This window comes from Lissotriton vulgaris, chromosome 6 (genome assembly GCF_964263255.1).
Source record: "Lissotriton vulgaris chromosome 6, aLisVul1.2, whole genome shotgun sequence".
In the NCBI taxonomy this organism is placed as follows: domain Eukaryota; kingdom Metazoa; phylum Chordata; class Amphibia; order Caudata; family Salamandridae; genus Lissotriton; species Lissotriton vulgaris.
This window is the reverse complement of record NC_141694.1, coordinates 1,557,455,833-1,557,482,251: the sequence shown is the minus strand read 5'-3', so window position 1 is coordinate 1,557,482,251 and position 26,419 is coordinate 1,557,455,833. Positions and strand designations below refer to the sequence as shown.

Genomic DNA, 26,419 nt, shown 5'->3' with positions numbered 1-26,419 from the left:
AAGCTTGGGTCGAAGCAAGGTGTTCAACGCCACTCTACGTCGACCGTGCCCCCAGAGGAAGTCGATTATCATCGTCCGCAGGCCCTTAAAGATCCTCTGAGGGATCCAAATGGGCAGCGTGTGGAAATAATAAAGTAATCGTGGGAGCGCCACCATCTTCAGTAGAGCTACTCTACCCAATACTGACAAAGGGAGGGAAGCCCAAAAGGACATACAGCCTCTCAGTGCCCTTATACATCGCCCAATATTACCCTCCAACAGATTCGCGACCTCGTGGTAGATGCGGACTCCTAAATAAGTGAAGCAAGATGGCTCCCAGACCACCCCTATAGCACGAGGGGGGCACGGTGTGTCCGCCCTAAGCGGAAAGATGCAAGTCTTCGTCCAATTAACCATGAGGCCCGACAACCGACCAAACTCGGACAACATATCCATCGCCCCCTCCAGAGCCTGCTCCGCATCTGCCATATACAGCAGCAAATCGTCTGCATATAAATATATATAGTGCGATTGCTCACCTCTTTCGATCCCTGCGTACATGACTCCTGACCTGGCGCGCGCTGCTAACGGTTCCATCGCCAGTGCAAACAGCAATGGGGATAGCGAACACCCCTGTCTCGTCCCTTTACAAACCGGATAATCCACGGATACCAGAGGCCCAGGCGTACCCTCGCTGTGGCCGAAGAATACAACACCTTCGTCCATCTATGAAACCCCTCGCCAAGGCCAAACTTCACCAGGACTTCTTCTAAGTAGACCCACTCCAGGCTATCAAAGGCTTTCTCAATATCCACAGATAACATCGCCGGGTCACCGTCTGCGTCCGTCGTGCCGTCCAATATCCCAATTAGATGGCGAATATTAAGCGCCGTGTTCCTCGTAGGGATAAACCCCGCTTGGTCCCTGTGCACCAACCTGGTCATATGTGGGGCCAACCTGGTGGCTAGAATACGGCTCAATATCTTGTAGTCTACTGTCAACATGGACAACGGCCTATATGACCTTACATCTGACGCCTCTCTGCCAGGTTTCAGCAATGGCACTATCAACGCCTCCCTCATCGAACTGGGTAGACTCCCCAACCTGTTAGCCTCCCCGTACACCACCAGTAATCTAGGCGCCAAACTGTCTACATACTTCTGATAGAATTCAATCGGCAGGCCATCCCCCCCGGGCGTTTTGTTCCTTGCCATATGTTTAATGGCCGCCCTGATCTCGGCGAGCGTGATTGGCCCTCCCAAGTCCTTCGCATCGTCGTCATCCAGCACCGGAAGCTGCATCGGTTCCAAGTAATCACTGATCTCCCAGGCCTCCACCCCCAGTTGGCACTCATACAACTTCTCATAATAGGTCCGAAAACATTCCATCACCGCTGTCTGTGAGTAAACCATCTCCCCCGATGCATTTTTTATGCTCAGGATTGGGCAGCCTCTGATTTCAGGATTAGCGAGCCTGGCCAGGAGCGTGCCTACCTTATCCCTTTCAGCATGTGCTTTGATGGCGTATTGTCTATAATCATAGCTCCGCAGCCGTTCCGTTTCGGTCGCCACTACCTCCTTGGCTTCCAATAACCGGGCTTGTAAGTCCGGTCGGTCCGGTCTACGCTGTTCCAGACCCCTCAGCCTCTCTTCCGCTCTAGCAAGCGCATTCAACACCGACGTTCGGGCATTCGAAAACCTACCCATGCACACTCCTCTCACCACCACTTTCATTGCATCCCATTCAGTGGACCTACTATTAGCTGTTCCCTCATTTTCGTCAAAGTATTGGTCTATGCCCTGTTGGACCGCGTCACTAAACACCGAATATTCCAAGGTGTCGGGCCGAAGCCGCCATGTTAAATCGCGGATCTCGCACGTTGCCATTGTACGTGCACCAACAAAGGATTATGATCCGAGATGGTCCTGGTCAGGTACTCCGTATGGGTGACCATTGTGGCTAGGGAACCACTGCACAGGACCGAATCGATCCTGACGTGTAGAGCATGGAGGGCCGAGAAAAAAGGAATAATCCCTACTATCTTGATGTTGCTCCCGCCACACATCCAGCAGTCCCAACCTTTCCTGCCAATCTTTCCTGTGTGCTGCTAGTCTACGTACTGGGGAATCAACCAGTGGAGGGTGCGACCTATCCAATGCCACATCAGTGATTGAGTTAAAGTCCCCTCCCAGAAGCACAGGACCCGCCAAGAAAGAGGCCAGTGAGCACGATAGTCCATCAAAGAAGCGAGCCTGGTCAACATTCGGGGCATATACACAGCACAGAACCACATCCCGGCCATATAACCTCCCCTCCACCGCCACATATCTACCCTCAGGATCTACCAACTGATTCAACATCTGGAACGGTACTCCCGCTCGAACCCATATCAGGACCCCTCTAGCGAACGCGGAATAAGTGGTTCCAAAGACCTGACCTCGCCATCTCTTCTGTAGCGCAGTGCATTCCTGTTTAGGTAAATGAGTCTCCTGCAACATTGCAATCTGAACACCCCGCCTCACCAAATAAGCATGCACTTTGTGGCGTTTGACCATAGTGCGCAGTCCTCGGACATTCGATGTTAGGCATTTCAAGTTAGGTAACGTCCCCATACCAATCCATAACGATCCAGTTCAGGTTCAGCCAATCATTACCCACATCGGAGCAGTTGCCCCCCCCCAAAAGAATTGCAGAAAAAACTACCCAAACCCCACTCCCCAGGACAGAGCCTAAAAACCCCGTTTCAGCCCTGATCCAAACCTTAAACTTAACACACATCAGTCTAATCTGTGGTCGCCACCACAGAAGGCCTTAAGGGCCCCGAGGAGGTGGATTATCGCCGACCCTGGGCAGGCGGAGCCCGCGCCCCGCGCCTTCTATCCCGCAGTGCTAATGCCACACCCTACCTGCCAGCCCTTCTAGTACCAACTGAATATGTCTCTGCGAGAAGTACAGTGTCACAAGTCCCATATACAAGTCAGCCATTAAAGATCCCGTCAGACGTTTGTGAGGTGACCGCCGGGCCCTTCGAGCTCTCCGCCTCCGATAGTTCTTCTCCGGTCCTGCCTCCGTCCTCACCAGAGTCCGATACAACCAGGTCACTCTCCTGTTGCGTCCGTGTGATGCTCGCCGTCGCTTCCAGCGCCCCTCTTTTGTCTGCAGCCATTTGAGCTTCCCGTTTCGCTCTTTGAAGCTTGTTGCGTGGGGAACGTGCGCACCAACAGTTATCGTGGTGGAGTACCTCTGCCGTGCCGGCAACTCAAATAACCAGGGCCGGATCGGGGGGGAGGGGGGAGGTATAAACGGGTGCGTACAAATTGTACACCAGTCCAACACTGACCTCCAGACCCCCAGCTTCACCCCACAGGTCCGTACGGGCACGCCCCCGTAACACCAATCTCGCTGAAGGCGGGTCACCCCGCAGGCCGATGCCAGTCCACCTCGGCTTCGGCTCAGAGACCACCGTCCCACTCCGCCGCCATTTTCTTCTCACTCCGGGCAACACCTCAGGCTTCGTCTTTTAGGGTCACAGCGGCACAAGCGGTCTCCCAAGAGCTCTCAACCGCTCTCCGATGGTTCCCCAATGCCTCGCAGACAAGTTGCGCTGATCAGGGGTCTCCCCGGGTGTAGTTTTCAGGAGAAATAGCGGGACCCTGCGCGGAGCTGCATGCTCACGCCGCCATCCCGATCGGCGTCCAAGCCACGCCCCGGCCGAGGGCAGAGATGGCCTCATCTATGCTCTCCTCCAAGATGGGTTCAGCGCGGAAGTCCTGCATGAACTTCTCAAGATACACTAAAGCTACTTCAGAGAGATAATTCTTTTGGTCTGTTCTATCTTTACCCAATTTGGTGGTGTATAAAGTTTTTAAATAGGACATGAATTCCCCCTGAATGTCCAGGGATGTATGCCCTGTTGTAGGGAGGTCTAATCATCTGTGCTTGTGTTCGACCTGGACGTTCACATTCGCCATGTTTCCTGACTTGGTAGTATTTCCCCATGTAAAGTATTTCCCTCTCAGCGGTGTCCTTAAATTCTGTGAGTAGGGAGAGCCTACGTGTGTCTAACTCAGGACTTGTCGCTTGGCGCAGCTCAGCGTCTAATGTCTTTAATTCCTGTTCGCGGCGAGCTAACGTGTTTTGCAAGTCACACAACATTCCGGCGTTCTTGGAGATACATACTCCCCTCATGTATGCCTTAAAGCCCTCCCACAGCACCGCCACAGTGTCGACGGAGCCAGTATTGAGGGCAAAGTAGTACTCTATTGCCTCTCGCAGTTCCAGTTGATAGGGTTAATCTTCCAGTGCATGAGTGGGAATCGCCATTGTCGCTCAAAACCCTCAGGACGTAGGACCCCCAGTGGCAACAACACCGGGGAATGATCTAGTACGTACGAGGGAGTGTCTGGACCGCTCGGCCCAAACTGAGAAGTTCCGAGGATACTAGCCAGTAGTCAAGTCTCGTCCACGTATTGTGGTAACTAGTGTAGTGAGTGTAGTCAGTGCGATGCGGAATTTCTGTCCTACCTACATCTATTAGGGCGAAGTGGTCGTAAAGGGAGCTCAGCGCCTTCTGCACCAGTAGTTTGGCATCAGGTGCTCTCGAGGAGGTGTCATGAGATAGGTCACAAACAATATTAAAATCTCCCCCCACTAGTTGATACACCGGGCCTAGCTGCATCAATATAGCAGGCAGGGTGTAAGAAAAGTCTGGAGAGTCACTATTGGGGCCATATAAACAAACCAAAGCTAACCTGTGTCCCATTAAGGTGCCAAATACAATGTCATATCTACCTTCGCTGTCACGCAGCATGGAATTCAAATTGAAGATAAGTTGCTTATGTATAAGTATAGCAGTTCCCCTTGTGAAGTTGCTGTAGTTCGCAAAATATCTGTGTGTTCCCCAGCTTGCGGCAAAGTGGGCCTGATCGTTAGGAGGTAGATGAGTTTCCTGCAAGAACGCTTCATCCACCTTGTGGCGTAGCAGGTACTGTGTTATCTGCCTCTTCTTGCGAGTATTATTCAGGCCACGAACGTTCCAGGATGCCAAAACCACCTCTGAGGGGCCAGCATTGTGCCCTAGCTGTGCCATGCTGGTGGTGTGAGAAAACATGTAATGAAAATCAACCATATGTGTCTGCTATGTGCTACAAATTGTGTACCTAAAGATGTCCCAGTGTATCTAAACAATACCCCTGTTACATACCACCCCCTCCCCAGCCTCCCCGCCCAACCAGAGAGGCAAAACCTTTACTACCCAATAACAGTGCAGTACCAATATTTCCTCTGTATCACAGAAAAATAACCATAAATGGAACTTGCTAAATTCACACGCTGATCATAAGGTGAACACTATGGGGGGTAGTATCAGTACCCCTACGGTTGCGAGGCAACTATCATATTATACAAAAAAACGATTAAAGGAAATCCCAACATATGAAAGTCTCCATGGAAAGAGTGACCATATAAAGAGTTCAGTCGTGCCCAGACCCGGAGAACAGTTTCATGCTGGCGTCTTAACCACTTTGCGGAGGGGAGCATCCTTTGTCCTCAGCTGGGCGTTTGTTATTCTGTTTGTAGGAGTGGCAGAACTCCTGTACCGCTGTGGGATTGTCAAAGACCCGGGCTCTCCCATTCACTTCCACATGTAACCGAGCTGGATAAAGCATGCCATATTTCAGCCCTAGGTTTCTGAGCGTCGCCTTTACACCTGTGTATTTTCGCCTGGTTTCCTGCACCATAACTGTAAAGTCAGGGTAGAGGGCTAGCTTAGAGCACTACACAAATAAACTTGAGATCGACATCTCCTTCTTTAAACTAATGAGAAAATTACGTTTACGCCATTTTTTCAACAATGTAGTCCAAACAACCATGGAGACAACAGAGGATCAATTAAGAGGACTAAGACCAACTAGCGTATATATGGCTCCAACGTCTCACAAAACGCTTGACACATTTGAAACACTGGTAAGAAACGACATAAACAAAATGAATTGCCAACGAGTATCAAAACATAAAAACTTTACTCAGAAACAAATGAGCATTCTCAAAACCATAGCCTCTAATCCTGATATAACAAGCACCAAAGCAGACAAAGGAGGAGCAATTGTAATTATGAACACCACATATTATAACAGCCAAGCAACCCTTCACCTCTCGGATCAAGAGACATATCTCAGACTAGATGGAGACCCAACAACACAATTCAAAGCAATTATTGACACCATTCTTTCGAAAGCATTGGAAGAGGGGATTATCACTGAGAAAACAAAGAAATATCTCAAACAGGAACATCCCAGAAGTCCAAAGTTCTTTTTGGTACCAAAAATACACAAAAACCAGAAAACTCCTCCGTGTAGACCTATAGTCTCCACGCTAGGCAGCATACATGACCCAGTTGGAAGATTTCTGGATAAATATTTACAACCCAGCGTGGCATCAACTCAAACATACATCAAAGACACAACTGATTTTTTATTGAAGTTACAAAGGCTAGAGTTAACAAACATCGAAGACATACTATTGTGCAGTATCGACGTCACAGCTTTATACACATCAATACCCCATTCCAAAGGAACTGAAGCCGTAGAATATTGTCTATTGAGAACAGAGTTGGAAAACAGTTTCAAAATATTTTTAATGCAACTAATGAAATTCACGCTATTTCATAGCTACTTTACATGCGATGACCAATGGTATCAACAAAAAACAGGTACATCAATAGGAAATTCGGCAGCCCCGGCGTATGCCAACATTTTTATGAGTAGATTTGAAGAAGAGAACATATTGAACAAAGAAATTTGGAAAAATCATACCAAGATATTTTTAAGGTTCATCGATGATATCTTTTTACTCTGGGAAGGTCCAAAAAACATCTTGGAAACACAACTGAAGCAATTGAACAATATAGATCCACGTATTCAATTCACCCATGAAATACAAGAGGAGTCGATATCATTTTTGGATGTGAGAGTCACAAAAACATCGACTGGATTTCAGACTGATCTGTTTAGAAAAAGCACAGACAGAAACAATACATTGTACTATTCGAGCTTTCATTCACAACCGTTGAAAGAACATTTACCATACAGTCAATTATTGCGAGCCGCCAAAAGAATAGTTTCTGACCCAAGCAGACTGGAGCAACAGTCCAAAGACATGATACTGAGGTTCAAAAAACGGGGGTATCCTGATCATATCCTCCAACAGGCGCAAGAACGTGCTAAGACAAAAAACCAGAACAGAACTAATGACTAAAACACAACCAAAGACCAAAGAATCAATTACAATAGTCTCCAAATATTCTACAGCCAGTAAAAAATATAGAAACATTATCATGAGACATTGGGAAATTTTGAGAATTGAACAAGATTTTCAACACATCTTCGATGAGGATCCCATCTTTGCCTACACAAGAGCCAAGAACTTGGGTGAAAGACTGAAACAATCACAGATTGAGCCAACAATACATAAGGGGACACTCCCCTGTTGGAATTGCAACCACTGCAATAGTGTAATCAAAGGTACAATTATTAATCACCCCATGAAGGGCAATAAAATCCACATAAGAGCAACAGCGACGTGCGATTCCGCCAGCGTAGTGTATATGCTGAAATGTCCATGTGGAAAGACCTATGTGGGTCAAACTGATCGTAAAATAAAAACGAGACTAAACGAGCACAAATCCAACATCAGGACTGAGCAGATAAAATCAACAGTGGCTCAACATTTCGTGGAAATGAACCATAACATCAGCCAACTTAGATTCTGTGTTCTAGAGAATGTACACAGAAGGGAAGGACAAGACCATAAAAAAAGACTATTGCAAAGAGAAAATTATTGGATTTCTTTATTAACCAGCATGACCCCATACGGCCTTAATGACCGTATGGAATTCACCTGTTATCTGTAAAAACGCTTGTTGTTCCTTTAATGCGTCATGTGACTATGCAATTAAAGCATAGCAGTTTCGTATACACATACATCACATAGATTCAACACAGAACCACACACACGAATATCCTGCTTGCACACAACACTACGCCTTACCATACACCCTTTCAGAACTCTTAGGATTCTTTCTTTAATTCATTTGAGACGCCCGGTAACTCATACACATTTTACACGCTCGTGTTTACTCTGTCACTTCTTTATTTGGTAACTTATCGCCTAGATAATTCAGACACGAATTAGCTTAGATCTCATTTCACTATACACAACGAGTGCAACAGTTCGTACACAACTATTGAGCGTTGCCTAGCAACGATAGCCCTTCATAGTTAGAATTTCCGGAAACTGTACACCAAACACTTCCGGTTCAGGAGAACGGTCGCGGGAGACACAAACATTTCACGGTAAGCCCGCATTCTCGAGCATAGCGTAGCTCTAACATTCTTCAAGGAACATTAGGGTTTAAAATTTGGCAGTTAGTTCATAGAACTCTTACAGCGAATTTACGTAACTATCGTTTTATTCTTAACTGATACATATCACGTTTGAAGATTTAGTTCAAACACACCCACACAGACACTCGAAACGAGAACCCTCAGTTACGTATGAAAGATTGTTTTCAGATGATTTTGTCATGGTTTATTTAAAGTCTAGAGCGCAAGGTACGACCTATGAAGTAACAAAGGAAGCTTTAGGGTCAATAGTGTTGATTCTTTCATGTATTGTGTATAGACTGATGAAACAAATGGTAAATGTTGCGTTATTTCGTTTTTTTTGATTTTTAGAAATATCCCCTGGAAGAAGGCATTTGATATGCCGAAATGCATTGGGAGAGATGAAATGTTTAGCACAATAATGGAAATTAAAACATTGATTTATGAATAAAATGACCAGTGATAAACGAGATCCATGAGATGGATAAGTGATGAAATAAAACGTGAAGTTTAATAATCAAATTTTGTTATGAACTCATTGAACCTCTACACACGAGGATTTAAAGGAGCCCGGGGGGACATACCCCAAACACATGGGGGTGCAACCACATAACTACTAATTCACACTTGTAACGGAGAGTGATACCCCGGAGAACCATACAACTTTAAAGACAGTCAAAAAAAACGTAGTGCGCCCTTTTTTCCCTTTTGATAGCTTAGAGCACTGCCACAGTGTTTCGCCCCTTTCTTGTGCCAAGCGCAGGGCGGTGTCTCGATCCCGGAAATTCATTACGCGCACGATGATGGGCCTGGGTGGGCATCCAGGGTCGGGCTTTGGACCCAGTGTTCTATGAGCACGTTCTATCACAAAGCCAGCAGTGAATGCGTCTCAGCCAAACAGGTCAATTAGGATATTTTCTACCAGGGTGTCCATGCGTCCAGTAGCTGTTGATTCTGGAACGCCTAAAATGCGCACGTTTTTTCGGCGACTGCGTGCTGCCAAGTGCTTGTTTGTGATCGTGACTTCTTTGAGTAGGCGTTTCATTCGGTCAAGCCGCTTCAATGACTGCGCCATTCCGTCTTCTTAATCTGATGTGCGCAATTCCACCACGTCTAGCCGTCGGTCATGAACTTGGATCTTCGATCCCAGGTCCACCATGTGCTTATCCAGGGTATCAAAACGTACGTCCAGCGCTCTGAACCCCGCTCTCCTTTCTTGCAGCAGAGAGACCAGTTGATTGGCATCCCCCTCCGGAGCAGTGTCTTTCTGGCCACCCTCTGCCATACTGTCAGTTGTGTCTTGGGCCGTCTCTGTACCCTTTTCGAAGGGGAGAAGATGCTGTTTGGGGTCCCTGCGGCCCATGCCGTTACTCTACCCGCTAGGCGTCCGGTCAACCCAATATCAGAGATTGCTAGTTATGGCTGCAGAGTAATAGTTAAATGCTGGCGAGGGGATTTTAGGCAGGAGGGATTGATGGAGCAGATTTCATCTGCAGTCAGGCATGGTTTTATTTTTTGTGCTTCAGACAGACTGCATTTAAATTGCCACGCACCTTTTGGTGCAAGTTAACACCTTGGCTGCTACAGGTTTTCCCCCCCGGTGCTGAGCTATGAGTAAATCCCATTTTACATGACGAGCTCAGCTCATCATCAGCACAGCTCAACCTCGTCATGAGCAGCGAAGGGGTTAAAAACCTGGCACATGAAAAACATGAAAGTGAGGCCTATTCACTCTCAAATGCTTTTGCTGAATTAACATATGTTTTTGCAATAGAAAAGTGGCCTTTTTAGCTTTGAAGATTACATTAAATTAATGTTATCTTTGTGTTTGTTTTATTTTTGGGCCTATCATTAAATGGCTACCTTTGAAACCAGCAAGGTAATGGCTTGCTTTGAAAGAAAAGAGAGCATGCGCAAACTGTGGCAGCTTGACTCAAACTGCGGAAGGAGTCAAGGACATCTTGAACTGTACATTCTTGTGACTGTGCCAATGTACCAGTTAGTTAAAAGTATCCATCTGACTGCACTGTGACAGGAAGGATGGAAAACTATAGAAACATTTTTCCTAGTAAATGTTGCAAATGTTTATAAATGTATTATTCATGTATGCTTCTTTTGTTAAAACTGATAAAGTCAGGTTTTTTAGAATGAGTCAGGGTTGTGAGAACTCATGCCATCATGACTGACCAATCACGTACAGGTTTTCCTGAAGTTGAAACATTTTGTGTAGTCTGCCAAAATATTTTGTATAAATTCTGACCTCTCCGGAGGAGGGGCTGGCTTTCTTAGCTCAGCTGGCTTCTTGCTCATTTTGGCTTAGACTTTGCTTCATTCTATGGGTTAGGTATGAGAAACGTCCCAGGAGATTGCTCAAGGGAGGAGTGGCGTCCGAGGAGTGTCAGGGGGAGGTTTCTTGCTTCCACGTCATATCTTGGCACTTCAGGCCACATTCCTTTGAGGTCTGGTGAAGGGCGGGCTGTCTCGCTCCTTTTTGCTTTTTAGACACAGAGATGCTTAGGGCACCAAACAGATAGAAAGGCTTTTTAGATTTAGATGCTAAACTATAGGTTTATGCTTTGACTAACTATTAGGTCTGAAAAGATTTATTTGACTTATGCATTTATTTCTCTAAATGGGAGATTTTTGCAAACTATTTGATTTTTGATTAGCCTTGCAAGACTATTTTTCTTAGAAACTCTTTAAGAGTTTTGAATGACATTTTACGCCACATTCCTATATGTAATGCTTATATGCAGACTGTAATATGTTCTTTATTAATGCTATTTTTTCTGTTTTCCAAATTCTGTAACCTGATTGATATTTTACTAATTTATAAAGGGTCAGAGAAAAATTTACTTTTGACTAGAAAATAAAACCCTTTAAATACTCAACAACTCTCTTTATTGGCTTAAAATAATTATTGCATTTTTGACTGTTCATCTTTATTTAAAGTCTCCTGAAGGTAATAAAGGTGTGAAGGGCCCAACACCTTTTGAGCGGTAAATTAGAGGTATCATGAAGGTTTTGCATTGAGAAACTACCAGAAGAAATTACCGCTTCATCAGGATCGCTGTTCATGAATGGTCCAATAACCTGGCTGCGCACTGTCCTGGCAACTGTGAAGGTCTTGGACGCTCTCAACTGTCTCTCCCTTAGTAGCCAGTGGCGCAGAAGTGATCGCGGTGTGGTGGTTCCACAAGGTTTCCCTTTCTGGAATAATGCAACATGCAATAGGTCAATAACTCTCCTCTGGTGTTATGCTGGGGCAGTGTGGATGTCGCTGTTGCTGCCCTCCTAGTCCGCATTTGGCATAGTTGTACCACAGTCTCTGTGTTGCCATGGAGTCTGTTGTATTGAGCATGGGCAAGATGGAGCAGGCAGTTACAGCCTTTAGTTGCTGCAGCTTGCGGTAGCGGTTGTAGCAGCGGCCTTAGAGAGGGCCAGGTGCCAGTATAAGCTCTCAGCGTTGTGTGGCCATGTGCAGCGCTCGCATGGTAAAGTCTATGCTGGGGGGAATGAGAGCCATGTGGGCCGCCTCCTAGCGAGCGCACAGCAGGGGGGGGGAGCAAAAGGCTTGCAAACGTTACCGTGCCCGGAGAAGTCTCAGCGGTAGACGCAGGCCCTGTCCTCATAAGCCACGGCGAACTGTCCCGCTATGCAAATGCCGCCCGGGGGCCAAACGGACCTCCCAATGCTACCAGGCGCTGCTAAACCTTGTATGCTGCCACTCGCTGTCCTGGACCGCAGTCTCACTGCACCCCCGCTGCAGTCCCCGTCACTCGGTTGCAGCCTTTAGAGACCTCCGTTGCTCAGTCGCCACCATCTTGGGATCCAGCTGCTTGTCTTAAGGCCGCCAAATTATAAAAATAAACATAGTTACAGTGAACAACGGTATTCCAAACTGATGAAAAAGATCATGAGCACATTAACATAATTGTGAAAAATGCCGTTAAAGGGGGCAATATTGTGCTTTGGCCGCGTGATGCTTATGTGAAAGAGGCGAATAGACATCTTGGGGATCCTTTATGTTATAGGAAGGCTACATTCACTGAGTTAATAGCTGTAAAAGATTTGGTATTTAAGGAGCTAGCACAATGGAAGAGGGAAGGTCTTATTAGTAAAGAAGAATACAACTTTCTAAAAACTGACCACCCATGTACACCAATTTTGAACTTCATACCTAAAGTGCATAAGCAAACAAAACCTGTGCCTGGGCGTCCAATTATATCTGCACAACGTGGATTATTGGAATCCATGTCCAAATATGTGGACTTTCTTTCTCAGGGAATATGTAGAGCGCCTTCCCTCATACATAAAGGACACAGGTCATTTTTTAAACAAACTCAGGGAGATCATATGGGACATTGAATACTGCTTCATTGTGATGGATATATGCTCCCTATACACGAGCATAAACACGAAGATGGCCTTGAGGCCTTAAAACAATTTCTCAGTAATAAGGATGTGAGATTTAATGAACACAATAAGATGCTGTTGACTATGATACACATATTTTTGACCAACAACTATTTTCTATTCAACAAAGAAGTTTACCTGCAACTCCGGGGTGTGTCTACGGGAGCATGCTTCTCCCCCTGCTATGCATGTCTTCATGTAGGCTGGTGGGACGAGCATGTTCTAGGCCGCACCCTTGGAGAAACATTTATGTTGAATGTGGTTCAGTGGGGGCATTTTATCGACCACGTCTGCATTGTGTGGCGTGGTTCTGTTGAATCTGCACAGAAGTTTGTCGATACCATCAATGTCAACAAACTAAACCTGGAATTCACAGCCATTATCAGTAAAGAGAGGGTCAAATACTTGATTTTAATATATGTTTTAATTATTTTCAGAATGGGGTCACTTGTTTGAATTGACGAACATATGGGTAGGAAGTCGAAATTCTACTCAACAGCCTAATGGGACAAGGACTTAAGATAAAATCTCAGAATTTATATGTTTGAAAAACTGGTGTTGAACTTTTACATATGCGTGGATGGCTATCAGTAACAAGATCGTACAGTGAACAAATGCCCACTGGGGCTTGGAAGCATCAGGAACTCGTAATGCCTGTTACATTGTGGGTCAGTTAGTAACATCTGCATGGAACATGACCCCTTGATTATTGGCCCACTGGGGCACGGACTTTGATTGCTTGCAAAGATGTTGCCCTCAGCCCACTGGGGCACGGAGGGAACACACGCAGGAGTTTACACATAGTATTGGTAACCAGGGGAACAACCTGTGAAACACCAACCAATGAAAATGCTTGGGACATTTTGGCACATAGAGAACCAATGAGATGTGGCCTTTAATTGTTGTAGATTACAATATTTACCAAACATATAGTTCCGAGAATTTATGGAATTACCGAGTCCATATGTCACAAATTAATATACGACTATTGGGTGTATAAAATGTTAGAAAATGTTACCATCGGGTCGCATTAGGGATGAGTTACTATCTTTTCGTTCCCATATGTTATTATGCACTTGCACGAAACTAAAATGTTTTTCATATATGATGTGAAATTGGGATAGTTTACTGAAATAGGATTGTAAGTATTCAAAGACCTGATAACATTTGCGACTATTATGTTTACTCCATTCAAATATGTCTGCCACTCGTTTGATTGTACACATGGGTGTGTTTTAAATCTCACGTATTTAAGATGGCGTCTGAAGTAATTTGGCGAGCGTGAACAAGCCGTAATGGCGAAACGCGTCGTTTTTTTACCTGCCGAATAAATTATCACTTGCAAGACAATCCGGGTGTCCGAGTACTATCCTTACGTGGTGGTGTTGTGGAGAGAATTTACGGGGGTACCGGCTACCCAACTCGGACCGCCCTGAGACCGCTATCGACCTTGATGCCGGTGTTGGTGGAGGAATATATATATATATATATATATATATATATATATATATATATATATATATATATATATATATATCTATATATATATATATATATATATATCCACTTTTACAGATCATGGAATTAATTGATTTTAGACTTTCCCAGATTTGATTAATAATATTTAATGAATGAATTTTCAAGTAAAGATATGTTGGGGGTCTGAAATGTGTACAAACACTCAAAGTCTGATGTTCATGTCTGACTGCTGGGAGGAGCTACTATTCAATATGACAGTTTTTAAGCACTTGGGTGGTGATGGCAAGTCATGTGATCACGACCGGGTTTCCCCAGTCGAAACGCGTCATGTCTGCTGATTCTGGAATGAAGCACAAAACTTTGAAAATACTTTCTGTTTCGGTGGTCCGTTCCTGGTAACGCCTCTCTGAGGGAGGAGAAAGGGTGTTTCTGCATCAGGATTGTGCTTGAGAGAGTTAGCCTGCTGAGAAGGAAGCCACACGAGACAACATACCACCGCCATCCATTTTAATAAGAGATGCAGCATGGACACAGGCAAGCATAAACAGGGGTAAAGTCCAAGCCTGACGCGTTTCGTGACAGGGCACTTTATCAAAGGCAGTGGACTTCAAGGCCAAATACGCAGCAATTTTCAAACACCACTTAAATAGTTCTGGATTCAGCCCTCATGGGCGTGGCCACTCCCATGGCCTGATGGTCCATGTAGTGTAAGTATTTCTCCTGTGAGCAGACGCGCACCCAGCCACTGTGCAAATCAATATTCCCAAGTGGGATGTCATGCAGGTTTTGAGCCCATGCTGCCGCATCGCTCTCTCACTACCGGCATCTCTCCCCTTGGGCGGCGGCGGCGATTGGCGTCGTCGCAGATAGGCTGTAAACCACCTCGGGCAACCCTCGCGGCCCAGGCCTGCCTCCAATATGTTGTACAAACAGAGTTTGCCTGCTGAGAAGGAAGCCACACGAGATAACATGCAAGCGCCATTCATTTTAATGAAAGATGCAGCATGGACACAGCTGCCTTACCTCTTTGCCGGAACTTTTACTACTATTAAAACCATTTCCTGGCATCCTGCTTTTGCACATTATGATATTCGTATAATATATAATATATTCCTTTCAACACCTGTTCGCACAATTTGTAACAGACTCCAGCACGCTCAGGTCCCTTCATGGAGATTTTAATTCTGCCACACGAAACCAGGTAACGTGTTTCGATCGCTTAAGCAGCCTTTGTCAAACCTGTGTATACATATATTATACCTATATACATATACACACCCACCTCTGGCTGATCCTCGAATATTTCTACACTTCCACCACGGATAAATTCAAATGCCTACTGTTAGATCCGGATCCCTGGTTGGCTGAGAGACCCTCGATTCTGCATCAGGGAAAGGAAGGACACCTTCTCAGATAGCCCCCACTCACCCCCTTGGTAGCTTGGCACGAGCAGACAGGCTTTTCTTCAAGGCAAATGTGTAAAGTATTCGCAACCACGTTCTCAGAAACCCAATGATGACACCACAAATAGACTCCGCATGAGTTTCATAAAAACAAGTATAAATTTATGTAAAAAGATATACAATAAGACCACACAATATAAATCCAACATATGCGTATTTCTAATATTCCTCCTGGCCAGTTGTTAGGCCAGCCAGCCCTTGTAAGTTTTGGTGATAGTAATGAGCACTTCTAAATGTTCCACTGCAGTCCTACTGCAATGCTATGCAGTTCGTAATGCTAGAATCAGGCACCCTGCAATGTAAAAATAATGAAATGCGTAAAGCAACAATCAGGTACTTTGTTCTGCTCTGCAGAAATAATGCAATGCATGATACACTAATCGGGTAGTTCTTTATGCAGGAATAATGCAACGCGTAATACACTAATCAGGTAGTTTGTTATACAGAAATTATGCAATGTGTAATACGACAATCAGGTAGTCCGTAATAATGCAATGTGTAATATGACAATCAAGTAGTTCGTTATGCAGAAACAATGCAATGCGTAATACGAAAATCAGATTGTTTGTTATGCAGAAATAATCCAATGTATAATACACTCCAGCACCTATCACGGTGCCTTCTACGATCTCTCCGTCACTCATGCTGACTCGCAATCAGCCTCTAACACGTTGCCCCCACACGGGTATGGTGTGAACAAAAAATGCAGCTCCGCACTCCGGCCCCGATACTGCCACTCCCTTAGCAAGTATGGGACCGCGATACGAGCCGAAGCAGGGGCTCGCGCTGTAGGAATTGGAGAGGCCGAGAGCGTCTCCCTCCGAGCCCGCACCCCGCCCGAGGTGTCGACACGTGTTACCTGGGAGGCGCGACCTCGATCTACTCTCCTCTTTCAGCAAGTTGGGCCACCGATGCAATCGTTGTGAAATCCGGGCAGTGGGACTCTGGCCCTCCCTCGACAAAGTTGGTTCGAGGTCCCGCTCTGGCAATGGCGAGCTCGGGCTGGCGGCCGATCCGGGCCGCTGATGCTACGAAGATCTCAGGCTGCCACAGGGCACACGCACACAGTGTTGCTGAGACTCACTTGAGCTTTGGGTGCACGATCACCGAGCACTCCACACGAAGGTCTCAGGCTGCACGAAGCACAGGCACACAGCGTCACTGAGACTCACTTGAACTCCGGTGCACGCAATCACAGGACAATCCTCACATAAGGCACAGGCTCCAGTTGCCCACGATCACAGGGCACTTCTTACGAGGGTCTCAGGCTGCAAAAAGCACACGCAAACAGCGTCGCTGAGACTCTCCTGGAAACTTTTGTGTTCCTGAGTTTCTGCAACAGGAAGCCAGCTCACCTCGGACCCTTGGGGATAAGTTACTTCCGGACACAGCACACAGCAAAGTCCTTTCAAGCAAGGGGACACCGCACACAGCAACAGCCCTTCAGCCTCTCCTTGGTTAAAACAGCAAACAGCAGGCCAGCCCCAGAACACACAGCAAGGGGCAGTCCTTTCCTTCAGTCTCTTCAGTTGTTTCTTCTATGGCAAAGGTTCCTTTTGACCACGAAGTAGCTTCAGTCTTGTTCAAACTTGATCATTCCATTTCTCCAAAGTTCAGGGGCTTCAGCTCTCATAGTTATACCCCTAAATGTCTTTGACGTCTTTGTGTTCAGGGGGAACTGACCCCTGTTCAAACCAGTTCTGGGTGCCTCCCTGCCAGTGACACCTTCTTCCTTTGATTAGTGGAGGTCTGGATTCTCAATCACTCTGCAGGAGATGGGACCATTGTTTTATTGGAGCAACCCAGGCCTCTTCACCTCTAAGGGCTACTCCTCCCCCTACACTCCAGATGCAGGTCAGCCTGTTGCTGTCTCGCCTTCTCCCCTGGGTCAAGACATTCCCCAGGTCCTATCACTTTCAAATCCAAACAGTCAATCCACAACCAGGCAGAGACACACAGAAATGTTAGAGCACAAAAACCCAGCCACTTCTAAAAGAGTGGCTTCTAAACTCACAATGCAAAAACCACCTTCATAAAAAGATGTGTTATTACATTGTGAGGTCATGCATACTAAACTTCACCTCTCCATCTTAAGCCTTTGGAAAGATAGGCTGGAAAACATATTACACAGCCTCCACATTCTGTCCTATGGGCAAGATGGCCTTTCAACAGTGAGAAACGAAATGGAGATTATTTCACTGTCAGGATATGGTACACACCTTAGTACATGTTCTACCTTTCACATCCACTGCACCCTACCCAGGGGTACCTTGGGCCTACCATAGGTGTGTCTGATGTGCATAGAAATGGAAGGGTAAGGTCTGGCAAGTGGGTGCACTTGTCAGAACAGCATGGCAGTTAAACAAACTGCACGCAGGCACTGCAATGGCAGACCTTGGTTCCCTCTTTAAAGCTACTTGTGTGGGTGGCGCAATTAGTGCTGCCGGCCCACTAGTAACATTTGCTTTACCAGCCTTGGCACACATAGTGCACTGTAATAGGAAGGCAAACATACCAATCATGGACAACCAAGTACCATTACACTTTACACAGGGAGCACTTGCACTTTGCCACTGATCAGCAGTGGTCAGTAGTGGCAAAGTGCCCACATAATCTAAGTTGGCAACCCCATGTCAGAAAAAAGGTCTAGGGGGCAAAGCAAAAAGTTTAGGGAACTTTAGCCAAAAAGGGTCCAGTTTAACACCCACTAAGCTTTTGGTGTCTGTTACTTATAGTATGTTTTACCATGTTTTGTCGAGTGTAATTTGGAGACGAAAAAAACCTCTGCATGCTTTAAATCATGTGTGCTTTTATATAAACGTGTGCATATGTGTTTCTTTTATGTCAGTACTGTACTTGAAAATTGAAATGCTCAACCCAACGCGTGCTACCTTATGATTTCGGAAATTGGGGGCTCATTATGATGGCGGGCGGATCATAACAGTGATTAGACTGCCTGCCAGACGTCTGGCGGTCCCACCAGCCCAATTAGGATGCTCCTGCCAGTATGCCGGGCGCATCCTGGCCCTTTAACATTGCTGACGGTGCTGGTGGCTGCAGCACCATCCTCAATTTTAAAAGGTCACCTTGTGCATGGAAATGTAGGGGGGTACCATGGGTACCCCCCCGGTGCACCCCCTCAGAGGGCCACCAAAGCAATTCTCCGTCTGTCTTTTTACGGCGGGATATCCGCTGCAAAAAGACAGGCGGAAGCGCTAATCCTAATCACTGCGGCGGTGCCTCCACGGCACCGCCCCGATGATGTCCCGGTTCCGCAAGGTGGGTAGAAAAGGACCGCCTTGCGGGACCATGGCGGACGGACTTTCCATCTGCCGCGGAATGTATGTGATTCCCACGCCATGCTAATTTGGCGGTGGGTGAATCACATTGTGATGGCGGGAGTATCGCCACCACCGGCCTGGCGGTGGCGATCCTCCCGCCATCATAATGAGCCTGTACGCGCCACAGGGTGGCGTGCCGATACCTTTCTGCCTAGTACTTCACTTTTGGAAAAGTTTTTCCTATTTGGTTGGAGGGGGTGGAAACATTCAGGATATTGCACGCCTTGTGCTACGCTATTTCCGCAAGTTCTAGCCATCTACTGTATGAAACAGAACAGGTTTCACCTGTTAGTGGGGCAATAAACACCACGGTTACCTCCTAGGCATGATAGTTTCTGCAGAGATACCAAATTAAATATATCCCTCCAAATGCAAAAGGCCCTCTATCCGTGGCTGCGAGCTCTTGTCAGTGTCACTAAAGGCTCCCCCAACACCCCCGCCCCGTGTTTTGTTGCTGTAATAGCCTCTTTTTTGAGTGGCAGAGCGCAGTGGCCACCCTCGTAGCATGTAGTCATAGAAAATCACCAGTGGTTTTAGACATGTAGACGCATCTCCTGAGTGTGACGAATGGGATGCAGGCGGGTAAGGAGACACCATTCTGAGACTGGTGAGGTTCCAGATACCCGGCACTTCTTGAAGGAATTCAGCCCTTCAAAATGACCGACCAGGCCAGCGATTTTCTGAGAAATAGGAATCTGTGTGACAAAGATGTGCGTAGCTGCGATAGAAAAGCTAAACTTTGCATCATAGTAGGTTCAATAGGTGCAACTCCACATGGACATGCTGAATGAGTTAATGGTTTGAACCGAGTTTGAGCTGCCCCGAGGCGTGACGTCAAATTCTACCGTGGCCCTCGTGGTGTCTCACTAATTTGACACATGGTTTTGCAAGTTTGGGTGAACTCGAGGACTTTATTTTCCCAGTCTAGGGACTGTATGTACTATTGTTTGTTACAAGTAATCCTCCTCAGACGTTAGTACGCTGCAAAAAGCAACTTTCTTGTCCGTGACGGTTGGCAATAAAAGGACGTAATAAATGTGCTCTGTGGCAAAAACTCCGATCCGGATTGCAAATTGTTAACTTTCTTCCTGAAAATGAAGTGTGGGCTGCTGGGTAATTTCTCTGATTTGAATCCTTCACAGCTATTTCACCTGCTGATATCAATTATGGAGAAACGTTGAGCACACTTCGCTACGCAAATAGAGCCAAAAACATCATCAACAAGCCAACCATTAATGAGGACTCGAACGTCAAATTAATCCGCGAGCTCCGGGCTGAAATCGCACGTCTGAAGGCTCTCCTAGCTCAGGGGAACCAGGTGAGTTCTTAACACAGATTTAGCCCTCGTTTTCCTTAGGCATATCATGCATTTTCTAGAGTTTAATTAGCTAATTATGCTTTTATTACATTGATTTGGCATTAATTGAGGAAGTGCCTCTTAAACATATGAATGAAGGGGCTGCTATCTTTCCCAATCTGTTGATTTATTTTTCCCCCTACATGCTTTAGCCTGTAATATGTTCCAGCTATCAAATCTTCAATCATTTTAATAACTTTTCATAACTTAATTTGTGGCAGTGGTTTTTGATGAAGACTTTGAGATTTCTATTTTTAACCAATGTTGACAAAAGTGGATGGAAAACGTAGGGCAGGAGCGCTCAAACACGTCACGTCAAACATGTGGGCCGTAGGAATTTGATGACGTGGGCTTAAATAGTGGGAGCAGAGAATAAAGACTACAGTATCTTGCATTGCTACACGTTACTTAGCAATGAATTTCAGATGCCTTGCACTCGATTCTAAAACAAATCTATTTTTACTTTGTGTGGATCTCTGGCTTCTGTCCCTTTTTTCCATTGTTTTGAATGGCACGTTTTTTTTGTGCAGTTTTAGACAAGACACTGTTCCCAAGAGAAAGGCATCCACATCACTACTGGTATTTTTCCTAAGATATCCTTCTGTCCTAGTTATTTCAGATTGGTGCGAAGACTTATGATACAGCACCTTCTTTCTTGTACTGCTTTAAGCCTACTGCTATGTACCCTGGCAGACACTAGGTTCTTAGGTTTAGGCAATATTTGGGATGCCATTATCTAGATCAGAAACCAGCTGAGAAAGATATTTTTATAACAGATCTTAAGCTTGTTTACGAAACTGATAATGCATCTAGTCACTACAGTTCATTCATGATAGCGTGGTTGTCTCCGCTGAAAGACCGAGTTCCCGTTATGTGGCTATTCACCTTATTCACTATTGAATACATAACTTTCCACATTATCTATCTGTCTACAGCTTACAAACAGACTTGCACAACTGGATTTCTTCATTATGCTGTATTTTTTATTACACCCTTGCTTTGAAGCTAACATCTATCTACCATAATCATCTAGTCACACTCAAACCACCGTGTGCTACCTCCAAATTCTGGACCCTCTACATTCTAGGCCACGTCCGCTGGAGCTACTGTACCACCAGGGAGGTGTTCATGCAGCCCCATCTCTTTAGTAGCTCTAAATGGCATTTAAAAACACCCATGTTTACTCGATAGACTAGGATAATAGCCCCAATTTGCAGTAAATGTGTATTTCGTTCCTGTGTGATCTTTTGATTAGAGTAACCACCCTAGATATGTTTGTTTTCACCAGTCCTTTACATACACCTTGTGGACTATATTAATTACTTTTATTTATATACATTGTTATCCATCCCTTCATCTTTAACCTATGTACCACCATCATTGATGTGTAAAAAGTTTCTTATTGAAATGTGGTTGGTGCTAGATAAATACATGCAATCAAGTATATATAAAAACAGACGGTTCTCCTATTTCCGTCTTGTGATTTACTGGAATACACGTTTCTACTGCAGCAGAAATTCTTGTATTAGTGGAGCTGGGGTTCTCCTTCTCCTGTGAAGGTTCCTGGACCAATGAAGCGACCTTGGCGCGAATACATGTTTCTTAAGTAAAATTAAGTCTTCAGTCAGTTAATATGGTTATTTGGAAATATTTGGTCTTAAGTTCGAGTAGGAGAATGCACCTGTTCTCATTAGAGCAGCATAGTATAATGTAGAATCATTTGCAGCACTATATAATGCGGAATCCTGTAAAAATGTAACTCCATTATCTTCATCATTAGTATTATTCCATGAAAGTCAAGACTCCATATTTAAGGTATATCTATAGTTCAAAAGATCACAATCCCAATCAATTTATATGAATTGTTAAGCTCTGTATTGTGTGTGCTAAGGCTGGACGCATAAATATCTTTTGGCATGTCTTCATTAAGCTGTATTAGTATACTGAAAACCTGGCCTGAATCAGTTCAAAAGTGCATAGGTGGAAATCTACTCTTAGCAGTAACTCTGGGTGGAATCTTGCCACTCTCCATCCAGAGTTGGCAGTAATGCAGGGTTCGCAGATTCTAAACCTGATATTTCCTGGTCCAAAGACATGGGGTCTGGTTTTACCAGTTGCAGACCTGGTAAAACTGCTGAAGGTATAGGGACTGAGGGTAGAAGCAAAGCCTGGACCCTATTTGAGCTCTGCGCACAACAGTATATGTTATGAATGTTGATCACTAACTTATAAACTGAAATTACTGGGCAAGTAGACCTCCTGAGACTGTGTATATGTGATTTTCGAAAAAGATGAAACACCTAAGTGTATTAATTTGTGTGTATGTTTGTATGTGTAGGTGTGTGTGTGTGTATATATATAATAAATATAATGCATCATCACTGCAATGTTTGGTTTCTAGTTAATTAGTATGTGAATGGGTTTGGTTCCTGTTGTTTCCTTTAGTTTCTCTTTTTTTCAAATCTCTGAATGCTAGAGAAATATGCTACTTATAAAGCAAGTAAAATGTTTAATACTTGTATTGCCATTAGCAAGTGTTCTTGAAAATATTAGAACAAAATAAAAGCTATCAGTGTAGTTTCTTTTTATGCATACCTGTTACTCTTAATGTGTTACCCAATCTAATGACCTTATGTTCTGTTTTTGTGTTTTAGATTGCCCTGTTAGATTCTCCTACAGCTTTAAGCATGGAAGAAAAACTACAGCAGAATGAAGCACGAGTAAGTAATGTTTATCAATAGACCTTGTAACTTAATACCAAGCTCATAAGGCAAACTTCATCAACGTCTGTTAAGATGGTTTGAAGGTACTTTGGTGCCTCAAGAAGAAAGACTCTTGTTGGTTGAATCCTGGATCAATGACCACTCTGCATTAACAGTGTTTACAGGGTGGAATCATGTTGGCATTGCTAGCTGGAAAACATTCTAACTCAGAACGATATATTGGCCCTCACTGGCTGACAGGCTGAATTTTTATTTACATAAAATTCTGTTCTACAGATACTTGCAAGTGCTTTACACCCTCAGCCTATACTTCAGTGAGGCACAGCCACCCCAGACTCTGTCACTTAGTAGCTAATATGACAACAGAAAGATATGACAGTAAGGTCTCCTAGGGCAAAGCATTGAAAAAGAGTTTTTGATTAGTGTTCATATGAAAGCGATTATCTAGTAGGGGTTAAAAGCTCTCCAAATGTATTTCATACTTTGTCAGTACATAATATGCACATTTGATGGCCCCGAAAATATATCAAAGTACTTATAAGGCCACAAAGATATATGTGTATTGCCCTAAAATAACTGTCTCTATTGTTTAGGTGCCCAGTGTCAGATGGTAAAAATAAGGCTGGGGCAAAATCAGAATGCAGTTTGTAGAGTATGATTCCTTAAATCTTGCATCATACAGAAAAGATCCTACTTGTGCCTTATTAAGAGTAAGTGATATTTCTCTATTTCACTGTGGGGAGACTGTAACCCCCCATAGTGAAAAACAGGAAAGCAGAGAGGATGGTTCATTAATAATTTTCAACGAGTTTACTGAAAGCAGAGGCAGAGTCCCTGGTATTTCATCACTTAAGCCACTTTTGTCAGTACATAGTTTGAAATTCCACTTTATATATATATATATATATATATATATATATATATATATATATATATATATATATATATACATAGGTCTGTATATATCAAATAACATGGGCTTTGAAAGGAGTATACACAGTTTCTGAAGTTGCGAATAGAATGTCCACGTAATTGCCACCTTTGGAGTATATCAAGGTCAATGTCATTCATTATTTTAGAGAGGTGACATGTTCAAGTCATTGCAAGGATAGTTCCCGCTGATTTTTGGTAATCCCTAGACTGTTGCAATCTATTCCGTCTTGGAGAGCTTTTGTGGTCTGATGTAAATCATTGAGTCTCTTAGATTACTGGATCGCTTTAAACCAAATAGGGGTTTTGGTAAATTCAGCAGTCCAGTGTTAGAATACTCCATTTCAGAGGGAGTCTTCAATGAAGTTTCCAGTCATATTTTATTTCTGGCGTGTCTCCTATCATTGTCCATTATTTTAGCTTGATAATTCTTCCTCAGTTTGTTATACAAATCTTTAGCCTGAATGTCATAATCGTGTAGTCAATTGCAATTACTGTATATTCGCAAGAATTGTCTGGATGACAAATTGTTCCTTGTGCGCATTTATTTAATTCAACGGATACATTTAGTCTGAGTTGCTATTATTTATAGCATAGGAATTCAGATCCACTACCAACCCACAACTGGAGTACCGTTAACCAAGGATCTTTTTATCCCTCTTTGATTCTTGGATACATTATGGTCCAAAAAAGTTTGGGAAGCACTGGTATAGATTATATACTTTCATCTATAGCTTTTGACTTGTATCAGCGAAAGACTTCATTCAAGGACACATTTGTATATTTAATAAAAATCAAATCTACTGGTGAGATCGGATTTTTATTAAAGATTGGAAATGTAAATTTTAGTCATGTTTACCCTGTGGGAGGCTGCTGGGGACTAACTTGCATTAGCTCTCTAGCCACTGCCCACTGTGCACTTGGCCTGAATGAGGTGTGAAAACTGCTCCCCGATCTGGTTGTGACAAGGAGTTTCCTTCCCCTTGCAAGAAGACTAGGAACTTTATTATTTTCAAAGAGCTTGTCCTTTCCCAGGCAAATGTTAGGTGACACCTGGAAAGGCCTTAGCCCTTATCCCAATAGTCAGGCTGGCTCCAAACCCAGTGGGAAGAAAGCTACCCCAAAACTGGTTTTGAGTGACCACGTAGGATGGAAATGCCCAGTAGCCACATCGCTCAGTGGGCACACATGCTCTGCACAAGGGAAGGAGGACTACCCCATCTTTGATTTTAAGAGTGAGGGCACTGTGGGATTCCTTGCAGTAGGGCAAGCAAATTCCGCTTTAAAAATAGGCAGGGTGCCGCAGGACTATATATCCCATTGGTTAGGAAGTGCCCAGGAGTCACCCCCACCACTAGCTTGTGCCAATCATAAATGTGGCTAGCATCCTTAGGCACCATTCTTGGAATCCTTTCTGGGCCTATGAAAGATCTGAAGAGAGCAGGACCTGCTGTCTGTGATCTCAAATGAGTCCTGAAGGAGTGACCTGCCCTCTCTTGTAGCCGGGGCAAAGTAAACTCCAAGGGTCATTTGGCTGACTTCCTAAGTGGCTGCATGGACACAGCAAGCTGCAAGAGGCCTTTCCTTGAAGTGCCAAGTTGGCTAATGGCAACTGGACTGGGCTTTGCTGGTTGGCCTCAGCCCAACAGTCTCAGAGTCTCTAGGTGCTTACCTTTTAGGTCCAAGGGGCCGTAGAAGTGTACTTCTGTGGTTGTTCAGGCATCAGAAGAAAGTTTGAAAACTAGTGGAAACTTTTCTACTGGGAACTATGGGAAAATCTATCTGACTGACAGTTCAAGAGAGCCAGGTTGAATTGCAGCTGTGTCCTGCTCAAGGCTTCTAAACCTATTTAAATCCATCTAAGTGCCATTCTGCGTTTGGATTAAGAGAACATTCAGCAAATAATCTCTGAAGCTTCAGAGCTCCAAACATGACCTTCCTGAATCAGGTGTCCTGGCTTCTGTCCCACAGTGGCGACTACAATTTCGGTGGCAGCCCACTCAGGGAGGGTTTTTCTTCTAAAAAATGACAAAGTCCCATTTTGTGTTGGAACTTAGAAGAAATATCAAAGTTCTTCTTAAAAAATGCCACAAAGTCCCTTTCTGAAGTGGGACTTGTAAGCCTTTTCGAACTTTGACATTCAGACTTTCACCGGGTCCAGTATACTTGTATCCGACCAAGGTGCCATGCTGGTCAGCTACAAGTTTCTCTTAGTTCCCTGTATGCTGTTTTTATAGACTTGAATTGGCTTTGTGCTCGTTGGCGCTAATTCTGCTTAAAACTTTAAACATTCATATCTCCAGTTCACCTTCTTAGATTTTTTTTCATCATTTTGTTAATTCAATTTTAC

At 44.6% G+C, this 26,419-nt stretch overlaps 1 protein-coding gene across 3 annotated transcripts in view; it reads left to right on the top strand.

The window, feature by feature from the left end:
• The window catches only part of KIF16B (kinesin family member 16B), a 1,618,961-nt gene that overhangs the window by 561,532 nt on the left and 1,031,010 nt on the right, over positions 1–26,419 (top strand). For all 3 annotated transcript variants that reach the window (XR_015296683.1, XM_086927730.1, XM_086927729.1), the window contains exons 10-11: positions 20,202–20,377; positions 23,071–23,136. Coding sequence is in view for 2 of the 3 variants with exons in the window: in XM_086927730.1 (XP_086783856.1) it covers positions 20,202–20,377; positions 23,071–23,136 (242 nt within the window). In the remaining variant the exon portion in view is untranslated. The remainder of the gene's footprint in view (positions 1–20,201; positions 20,378–23,070; positions 23,137–26,419) is intronic.